The sequence below is a fragment of the Cibotium barometz genome, chromosome 42, assembly GCF_041138505.1.
Source record: "Cibotium barometz isolate CiBa-2024 chromosome 42, ASM4113850v1, whole genome shotgun sequence".
NCBI classification, from domain to species: domain Eukaryota; kingdom Viridiplantae; phylum Streptophyta; class Polypodiopsida; order Cyatheales; family Cibotiaceae; genus Cibotium; species Cibotium barometz.
The window spans coordinates 11,693,069-11,709,377 of record NC_141087.1 but is presented as its reverse complement, the minus strand read 5'-3'; the positions used below and the strand labels follow the sequence as shown (position 1 = coordinate 11,709,377).

The 16,309-nt window shown below is 39.1% G+C and overlaps 1 protein-coding gene across 1 annotated transcript; it reads left to right on the top strand.

Moving 5' to 3' along the window:
• The first annotated feature begins 12,884 nt into the window (after positions 1-12,884).
• On the top strand, positions 12,885-15,550 carry LOC147614163 (gibberellin receptor GID1C-like). The gene is made up of 2 exons (XM_086780701.1): positions 12,885-13,310; positions 13,557-15,550. Exons 1-2 carry the CDS (start codon positions 13,260-13,262, stop codon positions 14,565-14,567), a joined length of 1,062 nt encoding a protein of 353 aa, XP_086636827.1. The 5' UTR covers positions 12,885-13,259; the 3' UTR covers positions 14,568-15,550.
• The last annotated feature ends 759 nt before the right edge of the window (positions 15,551-16,309 follow it).

The following is a 16,309-nucleotide window of genomic DNA, read 5'->3' as shown; positions in this document are numbered from 1 at the left end:
CTAGAGGGTTCTGACCAGAGGCAATGCATGGGCTCGCGGTTGCTAGGACACCCATGCGTACATCGAAGAAGATTTCGAATGGACAAAAAGGAAAGATTTTTGGGAACCAAATTTTGATACTGGATCTCGTTGATTGGCCAGCTGGTCTTCAATGGAGAGTTCAGAGGATACATTTTTGTAATACAATGGACTTGAAATTTTAGAAAATGATGATCAGAAATAATATGATGTCTATTGAAGGATTGTTTTTAAAGCCAGTTGAATCTGTTATAAATGGCAATTTTATATTGGGTGTGTATGTGGTATGCCTACCTTGATCTTTTGCATGAATCGCCGGCTAGGGGGCCTGGGAACTCTTTTCCTTGGTACTCGGGCAAAAACCCAACCAAATCTTTATAAAGGGATCCCACCAATTCAGTGGTCACAGGTGATTGACTAACCCATGGGCCGGATGGGGTTAGGCTGGATCGGAGGATTCCTGAGAAACAACTAGATACGATTAGTTACATTATTTAGTTTTAAATCCTGAGAAGACCTTGTTCTGTGGGAGGGGATCATCGGCTGTGCCTCGTAAATGAGGAAAAAAGTGGTGATTCCATGGACCAAGTGTAAGTCTCTTCTTGATCTGACCATGTGACTTCAGGTTCGGTCAAATCAGTTTTTCTAGTTAAGACTTGACTCGTTAGAGTAATTTCCCCGTTAGAAGATTTTTCCCAATTGGCGGAATCACCCGTGCCTTCCGGGCGAGGGGAGTCTTTCGGGCCGGGTCTCGGAGGGGCCGCCCGGGCTAGCGTCTCGTCCCGGACATCCGCGGGCGAGGCTCCAAGTTTGTGGACCCCGCCCCGTGCGGGAGGCCGACGTTACTTTCGCCACCGGCAGGAGCCTCAGAGCGGGGGGCGACCTCACACTAAGAAGCATACATCATTGTAATCATTCTATGTTTCTGAATACAAGAAAATATTATTTTTCCTTGTTTTGCCTAGTGAGATAAAAATTTCTAAAGAAGAGTGATAAATCAAAATTCGGATATTTTTGGATAAATAAATTCTACAGATATAAAAAAAATATTTTCCTGAAACAGAAAATCAAAATAGATTTTCCAAGGTGCAATTGGAATTAATAAGAATTGATTTAGAAGACCTTAGCCTAAGGGTCAAGATTTTTGAAAAAAAAATTATTATGGTCCAATTAAGGTTCCTATGAACCAATAAGATTAATCCAAGTGTTGGGACAAGATAAATCCAAAGAATAAAAGAAAATACACAAAAATGAGTAAATGCCCACATAAGATGAAGAGTTGACTAAGTACTAGGTTTATTAGTTAAAAATTATGAAGTATTAATAAAAAATGAGATATTTTAGAGTAATCATTCATTTTTTACACATGGGTAAGGAAAAGGGAGACGTTCAAGGAGGCGTGTATTTCACATGTGTGGATGAGTTTTAAACTAAAAAATAATAGGATATTTTTATCTCTCCTCTCTCCTAGATCAAACAAGATCAAAAAGGGAGCCAAACTCGTCCAAAACTTGTCCAAATTCAGCCAAACTGAAGCTGGAAAATTCTAGAACTCAGTTGGACTCAGTTAGTGGCCTCCCTCACCTATAAATAGACCCTCATTCCTTTGTATTCTCATCTATGAACTAAACTATGCCGGTATCACTCTAAGTTAAGCTTATTTTCTATTATCCTCTACAAATTGAAGAGATTGGAGCTTCTCTCTCTCTTGAATCTTCCTTGGCGAGGGAAGTTTTTCTAGGTTCGGTTTTGGAAGAACCGAGAGATTAGTCTCTTGTCCAGATATCCGTGGGCGAGGCCAACCAATTGATTGGTTGGGGGCCTTTACTGTGAATCAAATAATTTAGGAGGTAAAGTGTAGATTATTGTCTTCTTTTTCTTAAATCTCCAAATGTTTCTCTTCTCAACTCCTCTCAAGCTTGAGAAGCATTAATTTGAATGGCTTTTGAATACTATTGAACTTCTTTAATGTATTGTAATGAAGAAACACATAAATTTCCATTTATGCTTAATTTATAACGGTTTTTAAGCATTTCTCTCTCTCCCCCAAAGAATGGTCATTCCTATGACCTATTCTCAATTCGAATGAAGCTTCTCATAAAGCATTTCTCTAATCTAAAAGTAATTTCTATGCTTGTCAAATTGGAGGCCAAAATAATGGCTTTTTAATACTTTTATGCTATTTAATTTATGGTAAAATTAAGAATCAATCCATAATTGGATAATGATCCAATTAGTGGTTATTCTAACCACATCAATAATACTAAACTTTATTCTTCCAAATTTATTGAGAATTATCAGTAATAGCAAAACAGAGCTATGGCAAAATTTTTAAAAAATAAACACATAAATCATTTTCATTTATATTATGAAAAGAGGACTTCCTACCATATTCTAGGATTAATCATCCTAGATTAATTGAATGATTCTCATTATAATCATGGAAAATTAATTTTTATGTTTATGCATAAATACTTAATTAGAAAAAAGAGAAATTTCTAGTAATCCATTTTTATGTTAAAAGAGTAATTCCCATGACAATGGAAATCCAGGTATTCAAATGAAGTAAGAGAAAAATTGTGATGCTAAAAGAATGTATATCTTATTTAAAAATTAAAGAAGAATTTTAGTTAAATTTATCTTTTTGCATAGATAAATTTTAAATGATGAAAGAGGAATTTCCACTATATTGGAATCCAAATATTTAAATGAGCAAAGTGTAATTCCTAGTGTAAAGGAGTTAATGAAGATTTTTATTTTAATTTTTTAAGAGAAAATTTAGTTAAATTTATCTTTTTGCATAGATAAATTTTAATTGATGAAAGAGGAATTCCCACCATATTGGAATTCAAATGTTTAAATGAGAAAAGTGAAATTTTTAGCTTAATGAAATTAATGGATATTTTATGTAATTTTTAAGAAGAATTTTAAGTAGATTTAATTTATGGTAAAAGAGGAATTCCCATGATAATTGGATTGCACTCATTGAAATGAGAAAAAGAAGGATTTCAAGTTTATTCAAAAAAATAGGTATTGATATTTTAGTTAGAAGAAGAATTTTTATGATATTTAAGAAAAGATGGATTTGAATTAAATTTTAGTGTCAAAAGATGAATTTCCACCATAATTCTACCTAATGAATTAAGACTGAGAAATTATGTGGCATAAAGAATATCTTTGGATATTTTAATTGATAAAATCACTAAATGTATATTTACCCAAAACTAGATGTTTATCTAAAGAGAATCCTTGTAGAACTAAACCAAATGAATTTGGTTAGACTACGTGAGGGACGGATAGTAAACCTAATTGTCCTTCTCTCGATCTGAATCAGACAAAAACTTCATGACCAATTTCAATTACTAAATCCAAACAATAGACTATCGAAACTAATCTAGTTTTTCCTTGACCAAACTCACCAAGAATCTAGTTGGACAATCAGACTGAATGATGGGTAGATTACCCTGATGAGAGATCAAGGATCCTCATTATGAAACTAGGAATTATGAAAAAAGGGTTTTCGGAACCAATCTCAAATTGAATCTTCACTTGCATTGGAACCTCTGTTTTTTCATTCACAGGACTGTTTTACGCCAGAATGCTGGAGGAAGCATTTGGCTTATGTTTTTCTAAGAGGAGGTTCGTTATTGGAATAGCTGGCAGGGAGTCATCAAGGGACGTTGCTCGCGGCGGCAAAGCTTGCGAGGTCTTGACCAGCCTCGGTACGATTAAAATGGTGCGCTTCCAGTACGATGGGCGAGGACCGACGAAGCGATCCCTGAGTGAAGTGCTAGGACACCTAAGAAGGATCCTAGAGGGTTCTGACCAGGCGATGCACGGGCTCGCGGTTGCTAGGACACCCATGCGTATGTCGAGGAAGATTTCGGATGGACAAAAAGGAAAGATTTTTGGGAGCCAAATTTTGATACTGGATCTCGTTGATTGGGCAGCTGGTCTTCAACGGAGAGTTCAGAGGATACATTTTTGTAATACAATGGACTCAGAATTTTGGAAAATGATGATCAGAAATATTATGATTTCTATTGAAGGATTGTTTTTTAAAGCTAGTCGAATCTGTTATAAATGGCAATTTTATATTGGGTGTGTACGTGGTATGCCTACCTTGATTTTTTGCATGAATCGCCGGCTAGGGGGCCTGGGAACTCTTTTCCTTGGTACCCAGGCAAAAACCCAACCAAATCTTTATAAAGGAATCCCACCAATTCAGTGGTCAGGTGGTTCGCTAACCCATGGGTAGGCTGGATCGGAGGATTCCTGAGAAACAACTAGATACGATTAGTTACGTTATTTAGTTTTAAATCCTAAGAAGACCTTGTTCTGTGGAAGGGGATCATCGACTGTGCCTCGTAAATGAGGAATCGTAAATGAGGAAAAAGTAGTGATTCCATGGACCAAGTGCAAGTCTCTTCTTGATCTGACCATGTGACTTCAAGTTTGGTCAGATCAGTTTTTCTACTTAAGACTTGACTCGTTAAGAGTAATTTCCCCGTTAGAAGATTTTTCCCGATTGGCGGAATCGCCCGTGCCTTCTGGGCGAGGGGAGTCTTCCGAGCCCGGTCTTGGAGGGGCCGCCCGGGCTAGCCTCTCATCCCGGACATCTGCGGCGGCGAGGCCTCGAGTGTGTGGACCCGCCCCGTGCGGGAGGCCGACGTCGCTTTGGCCTGGGTAGGAGCATCGGAGCGGGCGAGGGAGCTCACAGCTGGTATCAAAGCCCCGGGTTGCTACTAAGAAGCATACATCATTGTGTGTATAAGGTCTCTCAAAAGTACTAGTAGGTCACAACACTAGGGTAGCATTTGTAGGATGAAACAACATTCTTAATAGCATAGCATTCCAAACAATAGGAAAAAAAAAAGATAAAAGTCAAAAAATAAAACAAGTGAATAAAGAGCTTGTTTTTTTATTACAACATGCATGAAGTTGTTGCAGTCACTAGACACAACACGAGTAGTAGAAGAAGACCTATTGGGCTAATCAATGCAAAACTCTTCGAATTCATAAGATCAACAACAATGTGCTACTTCGATACAATTCATATACTTCCTTTGAAACAAATTTAGATAAAAAAAACAAGGTGCTCCTTAGAGATAATTCATATACTTCCTTTGAAACAAATTCTTTGGATAGATGGTGAGATTTACCCAGTGAATGCTTTATAAGCTGCACCCCCACCCCCCTTTCAAAATGTTACTATGTCTCTACATTTTTTAGGTGATAGACACAATGGTCTTCTTAGACATTATAGAAGGCTAAACTTTTTAGCACTAGGTGAAGCACAAAGATTGAAAATAGAGAGACAATCTAATTTTACTAAGTTTGTAAATAATCAAAGGGATGTAAGAAAAAGTTGTTGTAATTCTACTAAGTTCACCTTGAGCTATAACTACTAAGCTCAAGGCATTGGAAGGAGAAAATATTACCAAGGAGAATAAGATTAGAGGATTCGAATTTGATTAAGTTTGATTATCTTATAATTCTTTCAATGCTAAGAGGACATCCCAAAATATTTAAAAACTCCTTGCAAACATTAAGATTATGCTGCCCATGGGATTTTGGGAAAGAAAATTGAAGCGGTGGCAAGTGGTCAAGTCATTGCCTAAATAGAGTGGTGCAAGAAAAAAAAGAATACAAAGTGTAATTTGTTTTTGAGGTGTCATTGAGAATGTTTGTAGGTTACCTAAGGATGTTCTTATAAATTTTTTGCAAAAAGTTTACCAGTTAAATGATGGATGTGGTATTGGAGCAAAGAAAAGAAGGATTGGCATATTGAGGCACACCATAAAAAAGGAAGAAGATATTGGATGATCCCAATACTTTTTTTGCATGATGCTGCACAATAGGTTTAGGTTTACTAGAGAGATAAAGGATCTTATTAGTCCACTAGACATGTTGTAGCACTAGAATTAGCTATAGGGGATATGAAGCATAGATGCACACAAGAGAAAGGGATTTGCCAACTCCTTATAGTGTTAGCATGGCTAGACAAGACAATGCATGAATGTTTCCATGGGGAGTGCCATGTTGGGTGGCTATCATTATGTTTAAGATGTTATGCTCGTCTTTGGAAGTAACTTCCTTGTATTATGATGAATTAAATAACCTCTACTTGTAATTAGTTATAATTCAACAAGAAATGATGAAGTAACATGGATTGACATGGGTGGTGCAATGGATCAGTCGTATCCATTAATTTAGACAAATGTTAAGTGGTCAAGGGTCACAATCTAGAGAGGGTAAGCTTGACACTAATGAATAGAGCGCTACTTGGCAAGGAGACATTCACACAAGAACTTGAGACACCATTGGAGACAGATCAAGGCAAGTCGTTGGCCATCAAGTGAGAAGATGCAAGAGCACTCGGTAATGTATCTAAGGAAAAAAGCAAGAAGAAAAAGAATATTTTGGTGTGCAATCTAAGATAAATATTGGTAAGTTATTGCATTTGAGGTCTAAAAAAGAACCACATAATACACTTAAATAGTCTTTTGAAAGGAGTTGAATCTAAATGTGATTAAACAACAACCTACATGGATGAATCTGCATTGCCACATTTAGCATTTAATGGCACTTGGCAGATGATCTAAAAACATTGAAGTATATGCATGGATGCAAACATGGGGCAAACTCAAAATTCACACATCTTTGGTGTTGCCATAACAAAGTTGAAGGAGAGAAAGAAACAAATAAAGTTGATGCTGAAGAAGGAAAGAACAAAGTGGATCCAAAGGCAAAAGGGGGGGGAAAAGAGAAGGAAAAGAAGAAGCGAAAGAAATAAGGAAACACAAAGAAAATAAGAGAAGACAACGTACTAAAAAATGGGCCATTGGGATGCAATCAAATCTTTCCTCTGAATTGGCATGAAAATGATAGAGATTGGGACCTGATTCTTGATATCCCTCTTCCCCATGTCCATCCATGTATCCTACATGCAAGACTAAGGATAATAGAAAAGCTTATCATGTTGTAAGGCAATTATGTATGGAACATGGAGCCTAAACATGCTGAGTGTATCACCAAACTAAAAGATGTTTTTATCTAACGTGGGCTTGCATGAAGGGTCAATGAAACTCACAAAGGATGCCAAAACATATCCATGGGCAAACACACAAGATTGACTTAGCAAAATTTACATGGGTGGCTCAAAGGCAAGCCTTCTATCAAACTATAAAAGCGTTGAAAGCCATATAGAGTTTGAGGTGTGGAAGAAAATATGCAACTACACCACCCACAAAGGGAATACGATAAAATGGGATTAAACTGTGCAAAAGTATGGGTTTCACTTAACTCTCTTATTCCTCTAGTTGAGAAGGAAAGACTCACAGAGGAACCTTTAAGAAGAACATCGACGAGTTTATTTCGGTCATGGTTGATGCATGGGGAGAAACACATATTACTATATGGTAATAAATAATCTTGCTTCTTTTTTCTCAGTAATAAATGATAATATTTATTTCCCTTATTTTTTGTCATATATGCACATGGTCCCCTTTTCTTAATGAACATGGGTCGCTTGCCCTCTCCAAATCCATGTACTTGATGCCCCTAATAGGGGAATACAAGGAGAAGGATCAAGATGAAAGCAAGGAGAAGGATGGTTTGTGTCTCATTACATCCAAATCCATGTACTTGATTCACCTAATAGGGGAATACATCAATTGCCGACAATATGTGCATGCAATTTTTACTAAAATCTGGAGGTGGGAGCGATACATACATCAAGTCCTCCTCCTTAATCTTGTTAGAAACAATCTCTTATTTGCATGCTTGTATTGATGTAGTATTCCCAAAGAGGTTACCCTCCATAGGGTGAGTCTTCCAAGATTGTACATCCACCTTTAGAACTTGGGCATCTTTTCGTTAATAGATTTGATCTAAGGCCCAATCATGCACTAATCTGGCCTCCCTCATAAAATCTCTACCAAGTATGATATCGTAAGAGTTTGGTTGGTGCAAGAAGTTCATCACTACAAATGTATGATGATAATGGAACAAAAAGACTTTTAATTTGGTTTTCTACAAAACTCCCATGGGTCTTGCGGAGGTTCTATCGATCATTTTCATGATAAGGTCCGTTCTTTCTAGAGCTGTAGCATCTCTTGAGAATAATGCTCACACTTTCCCCACCATCTAGGATCACAGTCGCCCAATATCCATCGCTTAGTACCCATTCTGGTCTCATAGTAATGCCTCAACTGGTTCATTGGGATTTGTATAAATTTGGAGGCGTGACTTTCTTTCCTTAGATGTTGTGGAGTAGCTTAGAATGGACGAAAGTGTAGCTTAGAATGGAGTAATGCCCCAATTGGTTTCACTCAGATTTGTACAATTTTTGGAGCATTACTTTCTTCCCTTAGATGATGAAGGCTCTAGTCCCCATGTGCGACGCCAAATATATTCAAGTCAAGTGCTTACCTTAGCCTTACCAAAGCATAAGTCATTGGGTCTTACCTTTGAGCCACAATGCAGGCTCTAGTCCCCATGAATATATTCAAGTGCTTACCTTAGCCTTACCAAAGCATAAGTCCTTGGGTCTTACCTTTGAGCCACAATGCACCTCCCCGATGTGGGTGTGTCAGCTCTTTGTTTATCACATCTTGACACATTGGAATACTCCTTTGCTAAGGGGGTGAAGGTAGAGCTTACCTTGCCTAGATGGAGGGAAGAAGGAGGAAGCCTTGCAGTGGTTCTATCTACACAAAGGTGGATAGGGAAGAAGCTAATGGAAGAGGAAAACCTACAAACAAACCTCTCTATTAAGTATACAAGATTCACTAACATACATGTAAGCAAGAGAGTAGAGGAAGAAGAGCTCACAAGTATTCTATTACAAGGGAATGAAGGTGTATTGCTTATTGTCAAAATTGACTTACATATACAAGTGACTAATGTTCGTAGTAGGCCAGTCAAAACTTTAAAATAATATGGCTATGATTACTTGTCTTAAACAAGTAATCATATACAAGTGACTAATGTTCGTAGTAGGCCAGTCAAAACTTTAAAATGATATGGCTATGATTACTTGTCTTAAACAAGTATGTATATAAAGTCCTTAGATTTTTCCTATTTAACATTAAGCTCATGGTAAGTATGTTTTAAAAAGTCCTTAGATTTTTCCTATTTAACATTAAGCTCATGGTAAGTATGTTTTATATGTTCCAATGTCGTCTAGATAGGTGCTCCCGTTCGAGTGGGTAAGATGGAAAAGCATCATCTAGATAGGTACCCATTCGAGTGGGAAAAATGGAAAAGCACCTTTGAGTGGGTCGAGCGAGTGAAACCATGTTAACCTACAAAGTGGTTAAGCATAAGAAGAGGCCGAATGAGTGAAACCATGTTAACCTATACGAAGTGGTTAAGTATAAGATAAAAGCTTCATTGTTTGCAAATGAGAAGAGGTGAAAATACAAATGTGCCTCATTTGGCTTGTATACCTCTAATCAACATGTAACCATAGTTATAACTCTAGTTAAATGGTGTAGATGGCCCTTGGCCCTAAAAATTAGCCTCATTCCCATGCACCTCAGCTTTATTCATGACCTTATATTATGCTTCAATTATAAATCTATCTTATGTTATTTCCAACCACTTATCTTTTAAAGCCACAACACCTACCTTCCTTCCTTCCCTCCCTCCCTCCCTCCCCCCCCCCCCCCCCTCTCTCTCTCTCTCTCTCTCTCTATAAACTTTTTTACAATATAATATAGAAACAAATATTGCAAGCCCATGTGGTATAACTTTTGAATCTAATGGTTCCTCCCTTCTTTTAATTCTCTCTTTACATCTCACCAAATAGTGGTATGATATTAAAATTGGTTATACATAGGCTCTCTCTCTTGAGTCTTGTGGTAAAATGTTAATACACTTCTTTTTGTGTCTCTCTTTTTCCCTCTTTCTATGTCCTATGTCTTATGGCACAAGTCTATAATATTACTTTTTCTCTACCCCCCCTTCTCTCTCTCTCTCTCTCTCTCTCTCTCTCTCTCTCTCTCTCTCACACACACACACACACACACACACACACACACACACACATAAAGAACATTCATGTATGTGTATTGTGCATACTCGTGAGTGCATGTGGATGTAGATGTGCACATGCCATATTAGTGTGTGTGTGTGTGTGTGTGTGCGTTTGTGTTTTAAGAGTAGGTTAGTGTGGTGTGATATGGACTACTTTTAAATTGTGTGTCTAAGTTTGCAAAATTTAATGAACGTAAAAGATATGATGAGTAGGTTAGTGTGGTGACATGAAAAGATTGCCATGTTTTGTTGGACTCTATGTTTGAATTGTGTGTATAAGTTTGTAAGATTCAATGAATGTAAAAGATATGATAAGCTCACCATTTCTTGAAGTACTTGTTTGGATCACATTATTTGAAGGTTGAAGTGATTCTTTGTTTTCTTCTTTGTCTTTTCTGCTAGCAACCCCCACCCCCCTGTGGGCCACCTCTCTCTTTTCTAGTTCCCCTTCCCCTCTTCCTCTTTTTTCGTCTCTCCCTTCCTCTCTCTCTCTCTCTCTCTCTCTCTCTCTCTCTCTCTCTCTCTCACTCACTCATACAATGGAATTTTGACTTGTGATTATAATTCTGTACTAAAGGACAATTCATTGTTTTTTTATATCATGTGGTAGGTGTCTTTGGTCCACAACTAAACAAATATATCTCTTTCCCTCATTTCCTATATATTTCTACTCTCATTTCCAATATGTATTTTTCCCTCTTCATTAGAAAGCAAGATCTTGTCGCATTGATGTGTGTTCTATAGCACAATGTTAAGACATCAAGGTTACGTTCACAAGAGAACATTGACTCATTAAACATGTAAAGTTGGTGTTGTGAGAAAAAAAAAACATATAACTTCCAAAGATTAGGAGGGGGCTCACGAAAAACCCCAACAACTCACAATTGCCCACCCACCACTAAAAGGGATCTTACAATCGCCCACCAAAGCAAATGTCATACAAACTTGAGAGGTGGTAGAAATTTGGCAAACTATCATCTTTTCACTTCCAAAATGTGGATGATGGTGAGTGCTTATTGATAGAAACCCTTTTTTCAACCAACAAGTGCTTGATAGAAACCTTTTTTCAACCAATAAAAATAAGGCAACTCATTAAATTGGTTGGTTTTATTACAATAATGTGTAGCAAAAGCTTATTTTGTAAGGTTTACTTTATGATGGCCAAGTCGATGAGATGTGTCGATAGCCTTTTATTGTGTGGATAAGAACCTTTCCAACTTTAGAGTGTTGAACTTCATTCACACAAGAAGTGGACAAACTCATGTGGCCATCCACTAACTCGTCTTAGAAACTCATGTGGCCTGTGGCCATTGACTCATTTTAGAAAGCTTGACAAAAAGTTAAAAACTTTGTAGGAATGGAACCCAACTTATGCTAGGGCCACCACGCTTTGAAGCATTACTAGATCTTACCATCATTTGGGCTTAGCCTTATTGGTTGAAAGTATAATAATGTATTTCAAATATGAATTATTTATGGTCAACCTTGGAAGCGCCCTTCAATATCTGATGGTTTTAAACATAAGAATATGAACTAGGGTCCGAGCCTAACTAAAGGCTATGAAAATCCTTGTCTAGATTTCTTTAATTTCAACACAAGTAAATATACACTACAATGGCATTTTTAACTAGCTAGGAAAAAAATTACTCTGCAATTGAAACAAAAATCCTATCTTTTCACATAGAACTGGAGGTTTAACATGAGCCATTCGAATGAAATTTTGGGGTTGTCCTTCAAATTTGAAAGTTGCTCATTGTACCGAAACTTCAAAGCTATGGACAAATTACAAATGCATGCCATTTGCAAATGGTCTCTTGCCTCCTCTTAAATATTACAAAACTCTCAAAAAGCAAGTTACATGTGTGTGCTATTTTTAATTGAGGTGGTAATATTGGTGGGATTTTGGATGTTATCTATGCATGGCCACTCTCTCAAAAAGTAAGGTACATGTATGTGCTTTTTTTTAATTGAGGTGGTAATATTGGTGGGATTTTGGATGTTGTCTATGCATGGCACTCTCTCAATCCTTTTATAGATGGTAGGATTCTTAAATGAATATGCAAACTTTAAATAATAGCTTCACATTTAAAGCAGCCTTCTAAAACAAAATTTTTAAATAAATTCCCATTTATGAATGGTCTCTTACTTGGTTATAGAGAAAAGTATGGTCATCTACTTTGCCATTTAAATACATGAAATACACCATTTATGAATGGTCTCTTGCTGGTTATAGAGAAAAGCATGGCCATCTAATTTTGCCATTTAAATACATGAAAAGCCCCACTCTTAGATGGATCAACAAAGGAGGCATCGATGATTACAAAAAATCGTTGACTCCAATATATCTTACTAGGAGCAACAAATCAGGCGATACCGGGTGGGGACAATAGCCGGGTGGGTAAGGCGGCGGGGCGACGACGACGGGGTGGGGACAATAGCCGGGTGGGTAAGGCGGCGGGGCGACGACGACGTTCGCAACGCCCTTATGCGCCGACTAAGGCCACCAAAGGGGGTGTGGTGTGAAACTCGAAAGAGTTCTTAGAAAAAGCAAAACAAGACAAAATGGGTGCCCACGTGGACATGTTCGATTAGAATGATAAATATAATATATCCATGTATATATGTATATGAATAATTTAAAGTACTATAATAATTATAATATACATGGATATATATACATAAATACATTGTTTAAAGTTGAGGGCGGTTTCTGGGTTGTCGGCAAGCGGCCTTGGCAGGATTCTGTGGCATTGTGGGCCCGTCGGGGGGGGGGGGGGGCGGTTGAAGACAACGGCGGGGGTGGACCGAGGCTGCTTGCCCAACTTCAAAGTACACCACTGTTTAATTTTGGACGTATTGTTTGCGCGTTTCTGTGGACCGTAAGGCGGAGTCAGGACGTGGCGGCTGAAATGATGGAAGGCTGAAGCCTGTTGAACTTGAAGGCCAAGGATAAGGCGAGGTAGGCCCTCGTAGCCCGTTGCCGTGATCGATCTCTCGAAGCTTCCTTTTTTACCAGCCTATATTGCTCATCTTCTACACCCTTGTGTTCGACGAATCCTCTCTCTCTGTGTGTGCGTGTGTGTCTGTAAGAGAGAGAGAGAGAGAGATCCTCTTCTAGCACCTGTTCATCCTCTGCCTGCCATTGCTGCATAGTATCTCCCCCTTCCTTCCCTTTATCATGATATAGATACCCCCCCGCCATGGCCACCACCCGCAGCACAGAAGAAGCATCCCCCTCAGCTGAATCTAAGGTAATTTGAAGATTGATCCCAGTTATCCATGCTAATCAGCTGCTTCTACGTTGGTCTGCTTTCATTTCATTTCACTGTTTGCCATCTGATGTTGAATGGCATCTTCTCATGTCTCCATGATTTATTTCATGTTAAATCATGTCTAATCACACACTAACATGCATTTATCCCTCTCATTATTCCTTTTTACCTGCTTGATCATTAGATTTGTCTTCTTACAGAATGGGTTGCCATCTTTGCTTGCAGGGTGTGGTTCCCTTGAGCACATGGGTCCTCATCTCCAATTTCAAGCTTTCTTACAACCTTCTCAGGAGACCAGATGGGACGTTCAACAGACATCTGGCAGAGTTTCTCGAGAGAAAAGTGCCTGCAAATGCAATACCTGTTGAGGGAGTGGCTTCCAAGGATGTGATAATAGAGAGGGCTACAGGACTGTGGGCGAGGGTCTTTTGGGCAACAGAACCATATAAAGATGATGGCCATGTGCCGGAAAGAAATGCCGAGAGAGGTGTTCTTTCTCAGAGAATGAGACCGTTGCTAGTGTACTTTCATGGGGGGAGTTTTGTACATTCTTCTGCAAACAGTGCTATTTATGATGCAATGTGCAGGAGGTTAGCTAGGATGTGTGGGACGGTGGTGTTGTTAGTGAACTTTCGGAGGGCGCCTGAGCAGCGGTATCCTGCTGCATATGAAGATGGGCTGACTTGTGTGAGATGGGTGAAGAGTGCATTGGGAAGACAGTGTCTTGTTGAGTTGGGCTGCAATCCAAGCAAATGCTATGTTGGAGGAGATACGTCAGGGGGCAATATAGCGCACAATGTGGCTGTGAGGGCGGCCGAAGAAGGCATTTCTCTATCAGGAACAGTGCTTCTCATGCCTATGTTTGGTGGGCAGCAGAGAACGCCTGCAGAGAGGCTACTAGATGGCAAGTATTTTGTTACAATGAAAGACAGGGACTGGTATTGGAGAGCTTTTTTGCCCCCTGGGGCCAACAGAGACCACCCTGCATGCAACCCATTCTCGGCCATTGCACCATCTTTGGTTGAGGTCAACCTTCCACCGTGCCTGGTGGTTGTGGGGGGGCTTGATATTTTGCAAGATTGGCAGCTTAAGTATGTGCATTCAATGCAGAGGGCAGGCAAACTGGTTCAGCTAATGTTCTTGGAGCAAGCCACCATGGGCTTCTTCCTTCTGCCCAATACTGAGCTCTTTTATTCTCTTGTGGATAGGCTGACGGAGTTTCTCTGTGAACCTTAGCATCAAATTGTATCTTGATGCTTTCAATGGCAGCAATGGTGTTTTTGCAGGATGAGAACGATGACAAAAAGATGTGATGGTGGTGATGATGTTAAGCTTCCTTTCCCTGCACTCCATCTTGCAGCTGGGACATGAGCTGGGCATCTTGCAGTGGCCCCATAGACCAGGTCAGACAGTGAAGGTCTTTGGACTCCTACCCCTTCTTTTCTGCTTTTTTCTGTTGTCATGCTTTCCTTTTGGTGTGTTTCCTCAGCTCTCACCCAGCAGAGTGTTCTTGGGTTGTACATGAGGCCGTTTTTACTCACCCACTTGGCTCAGCCTTGCACATATGGAAGTGGGTTCGTAAACATTGGCCAAAAATGGGTTTGTTTCATATATGTCAGGTTTAAGCCCTGCAGTGGTTCTTTGTTTTCTTGATTGTGCCCTGCAGTGGTGTGTTTTCTGAAAAGTGGTTTCAAAACCAATGTAATTTGAATGGATTTAAAGGGCTTGTTCATGTACTTCAATGAATGCGAATCTGCAAATGAGAGATGTGAATGGTCCTTTGTTCAACCACACCCTGTTGATTGTATGGATATGCACTAGCAATTTATTATAGTTATAAGGGTCTCCCACAACACAAGCCATGCTGAGGTTGGGTGACATGTGGCCTGGGGCATCTGGGCAATGGTTCTCACAAGATTTAAGTGAGAAGCTGCAGTTATCAAGGCATGGTCTGTTACAGCTTCAAGCTTTCAAGCTTCAAGTGGCATTTTCTGTGGGAAATACAAAAGCATGTCTATACAATTTCAAGCAACAAATGAAGATGGTGGCTCCACAGGGCTTTGTATATGTACGGCATGAACAGGTATGTTGGTGTAAAGCAGAACAGTAGCTTCTTTTGGATCCAGTGCATTTAAATTATATAATAAATGTGCTTGCAAGGCATGTACTTCTACAATGTAAAACATGAATAACAAAGTCATCATTGAGCGACTTTTAAATGGAGCTATATTCCCCATATTATCCTTTATCTTTTACAAGGAGCCCTTTTTTGTAGCTTACACCTGATTCTTTTTCCATTGTCCCGCATTTGTATGCTCTCCATAGTAGTCTGCAGTGTAAGAAATCTTGTGAATCAACATTTATCCTCCTAGAGTACCAATTGAAGTTGTGATAAAAGGGGAGGAGAGGTCTTTTCTTTATGTACTTTATATGGTGCTTGTCCAAAGTTAACTTTCAGTGGTGGTTTGCCTTTAGAGTGAAAGTCAAAAGGTAAAAAGTTATTGGAGAATCAAAGAGAAGAGTTAGAAGACCGCTGCTCATTTGGAGACGAGGGAAGGTGGAGAGATTACTGAAGGTAATAAGGAGAGAATCATGGGTATACTCAAGGAGATGTTTTTGCATTGCTTGCACCCTGCCAGTAATGGAAGAATCTGTCGTGTATCTTTTGGTCCATTGCCTATGGCATCATTGTGCTTCTTTTACTCTTTTACATTGGTTTCACAACGTTACTTTTTGATCCTTCATAGAGTAGATTAGATCCTTGGGCACACTGATTTTTCAACTTGGTATGAGAGCTTGGTGTTTTGGAGCTAGCTCAGTTTAGGTGAATGAGATTGGAGTAGACTATGATTGTCATGTACCTTATCAAGGCAGGTGAGGCTTCTAGAGAGGGAGAGCTTTCATTGTGTCAAGGGAGGGACTGATTCCCAGGAGCATTTTCCAGGGAGGAATGCTCTTGGAAACCCGCGGCAGGCCTT

Excerpts from the sequence above, each read along its gene's own strand:
- LOC147614163 (XM_086780701.1), top strand. The coding sequence starts at position 13,260 with ATGGCCACCACCCGCAGCACAGAAGAAGCATCCCCCTCAGCTGAATCT. Across the intron at positions 13,311-13,556 it reads CCCCCTCAGCTGAATCTAAG|GGTGTGGTTCCCTTGAGCAC; the intron begins GTAATTTGAAGA and ends CTTTGCTTGCAG.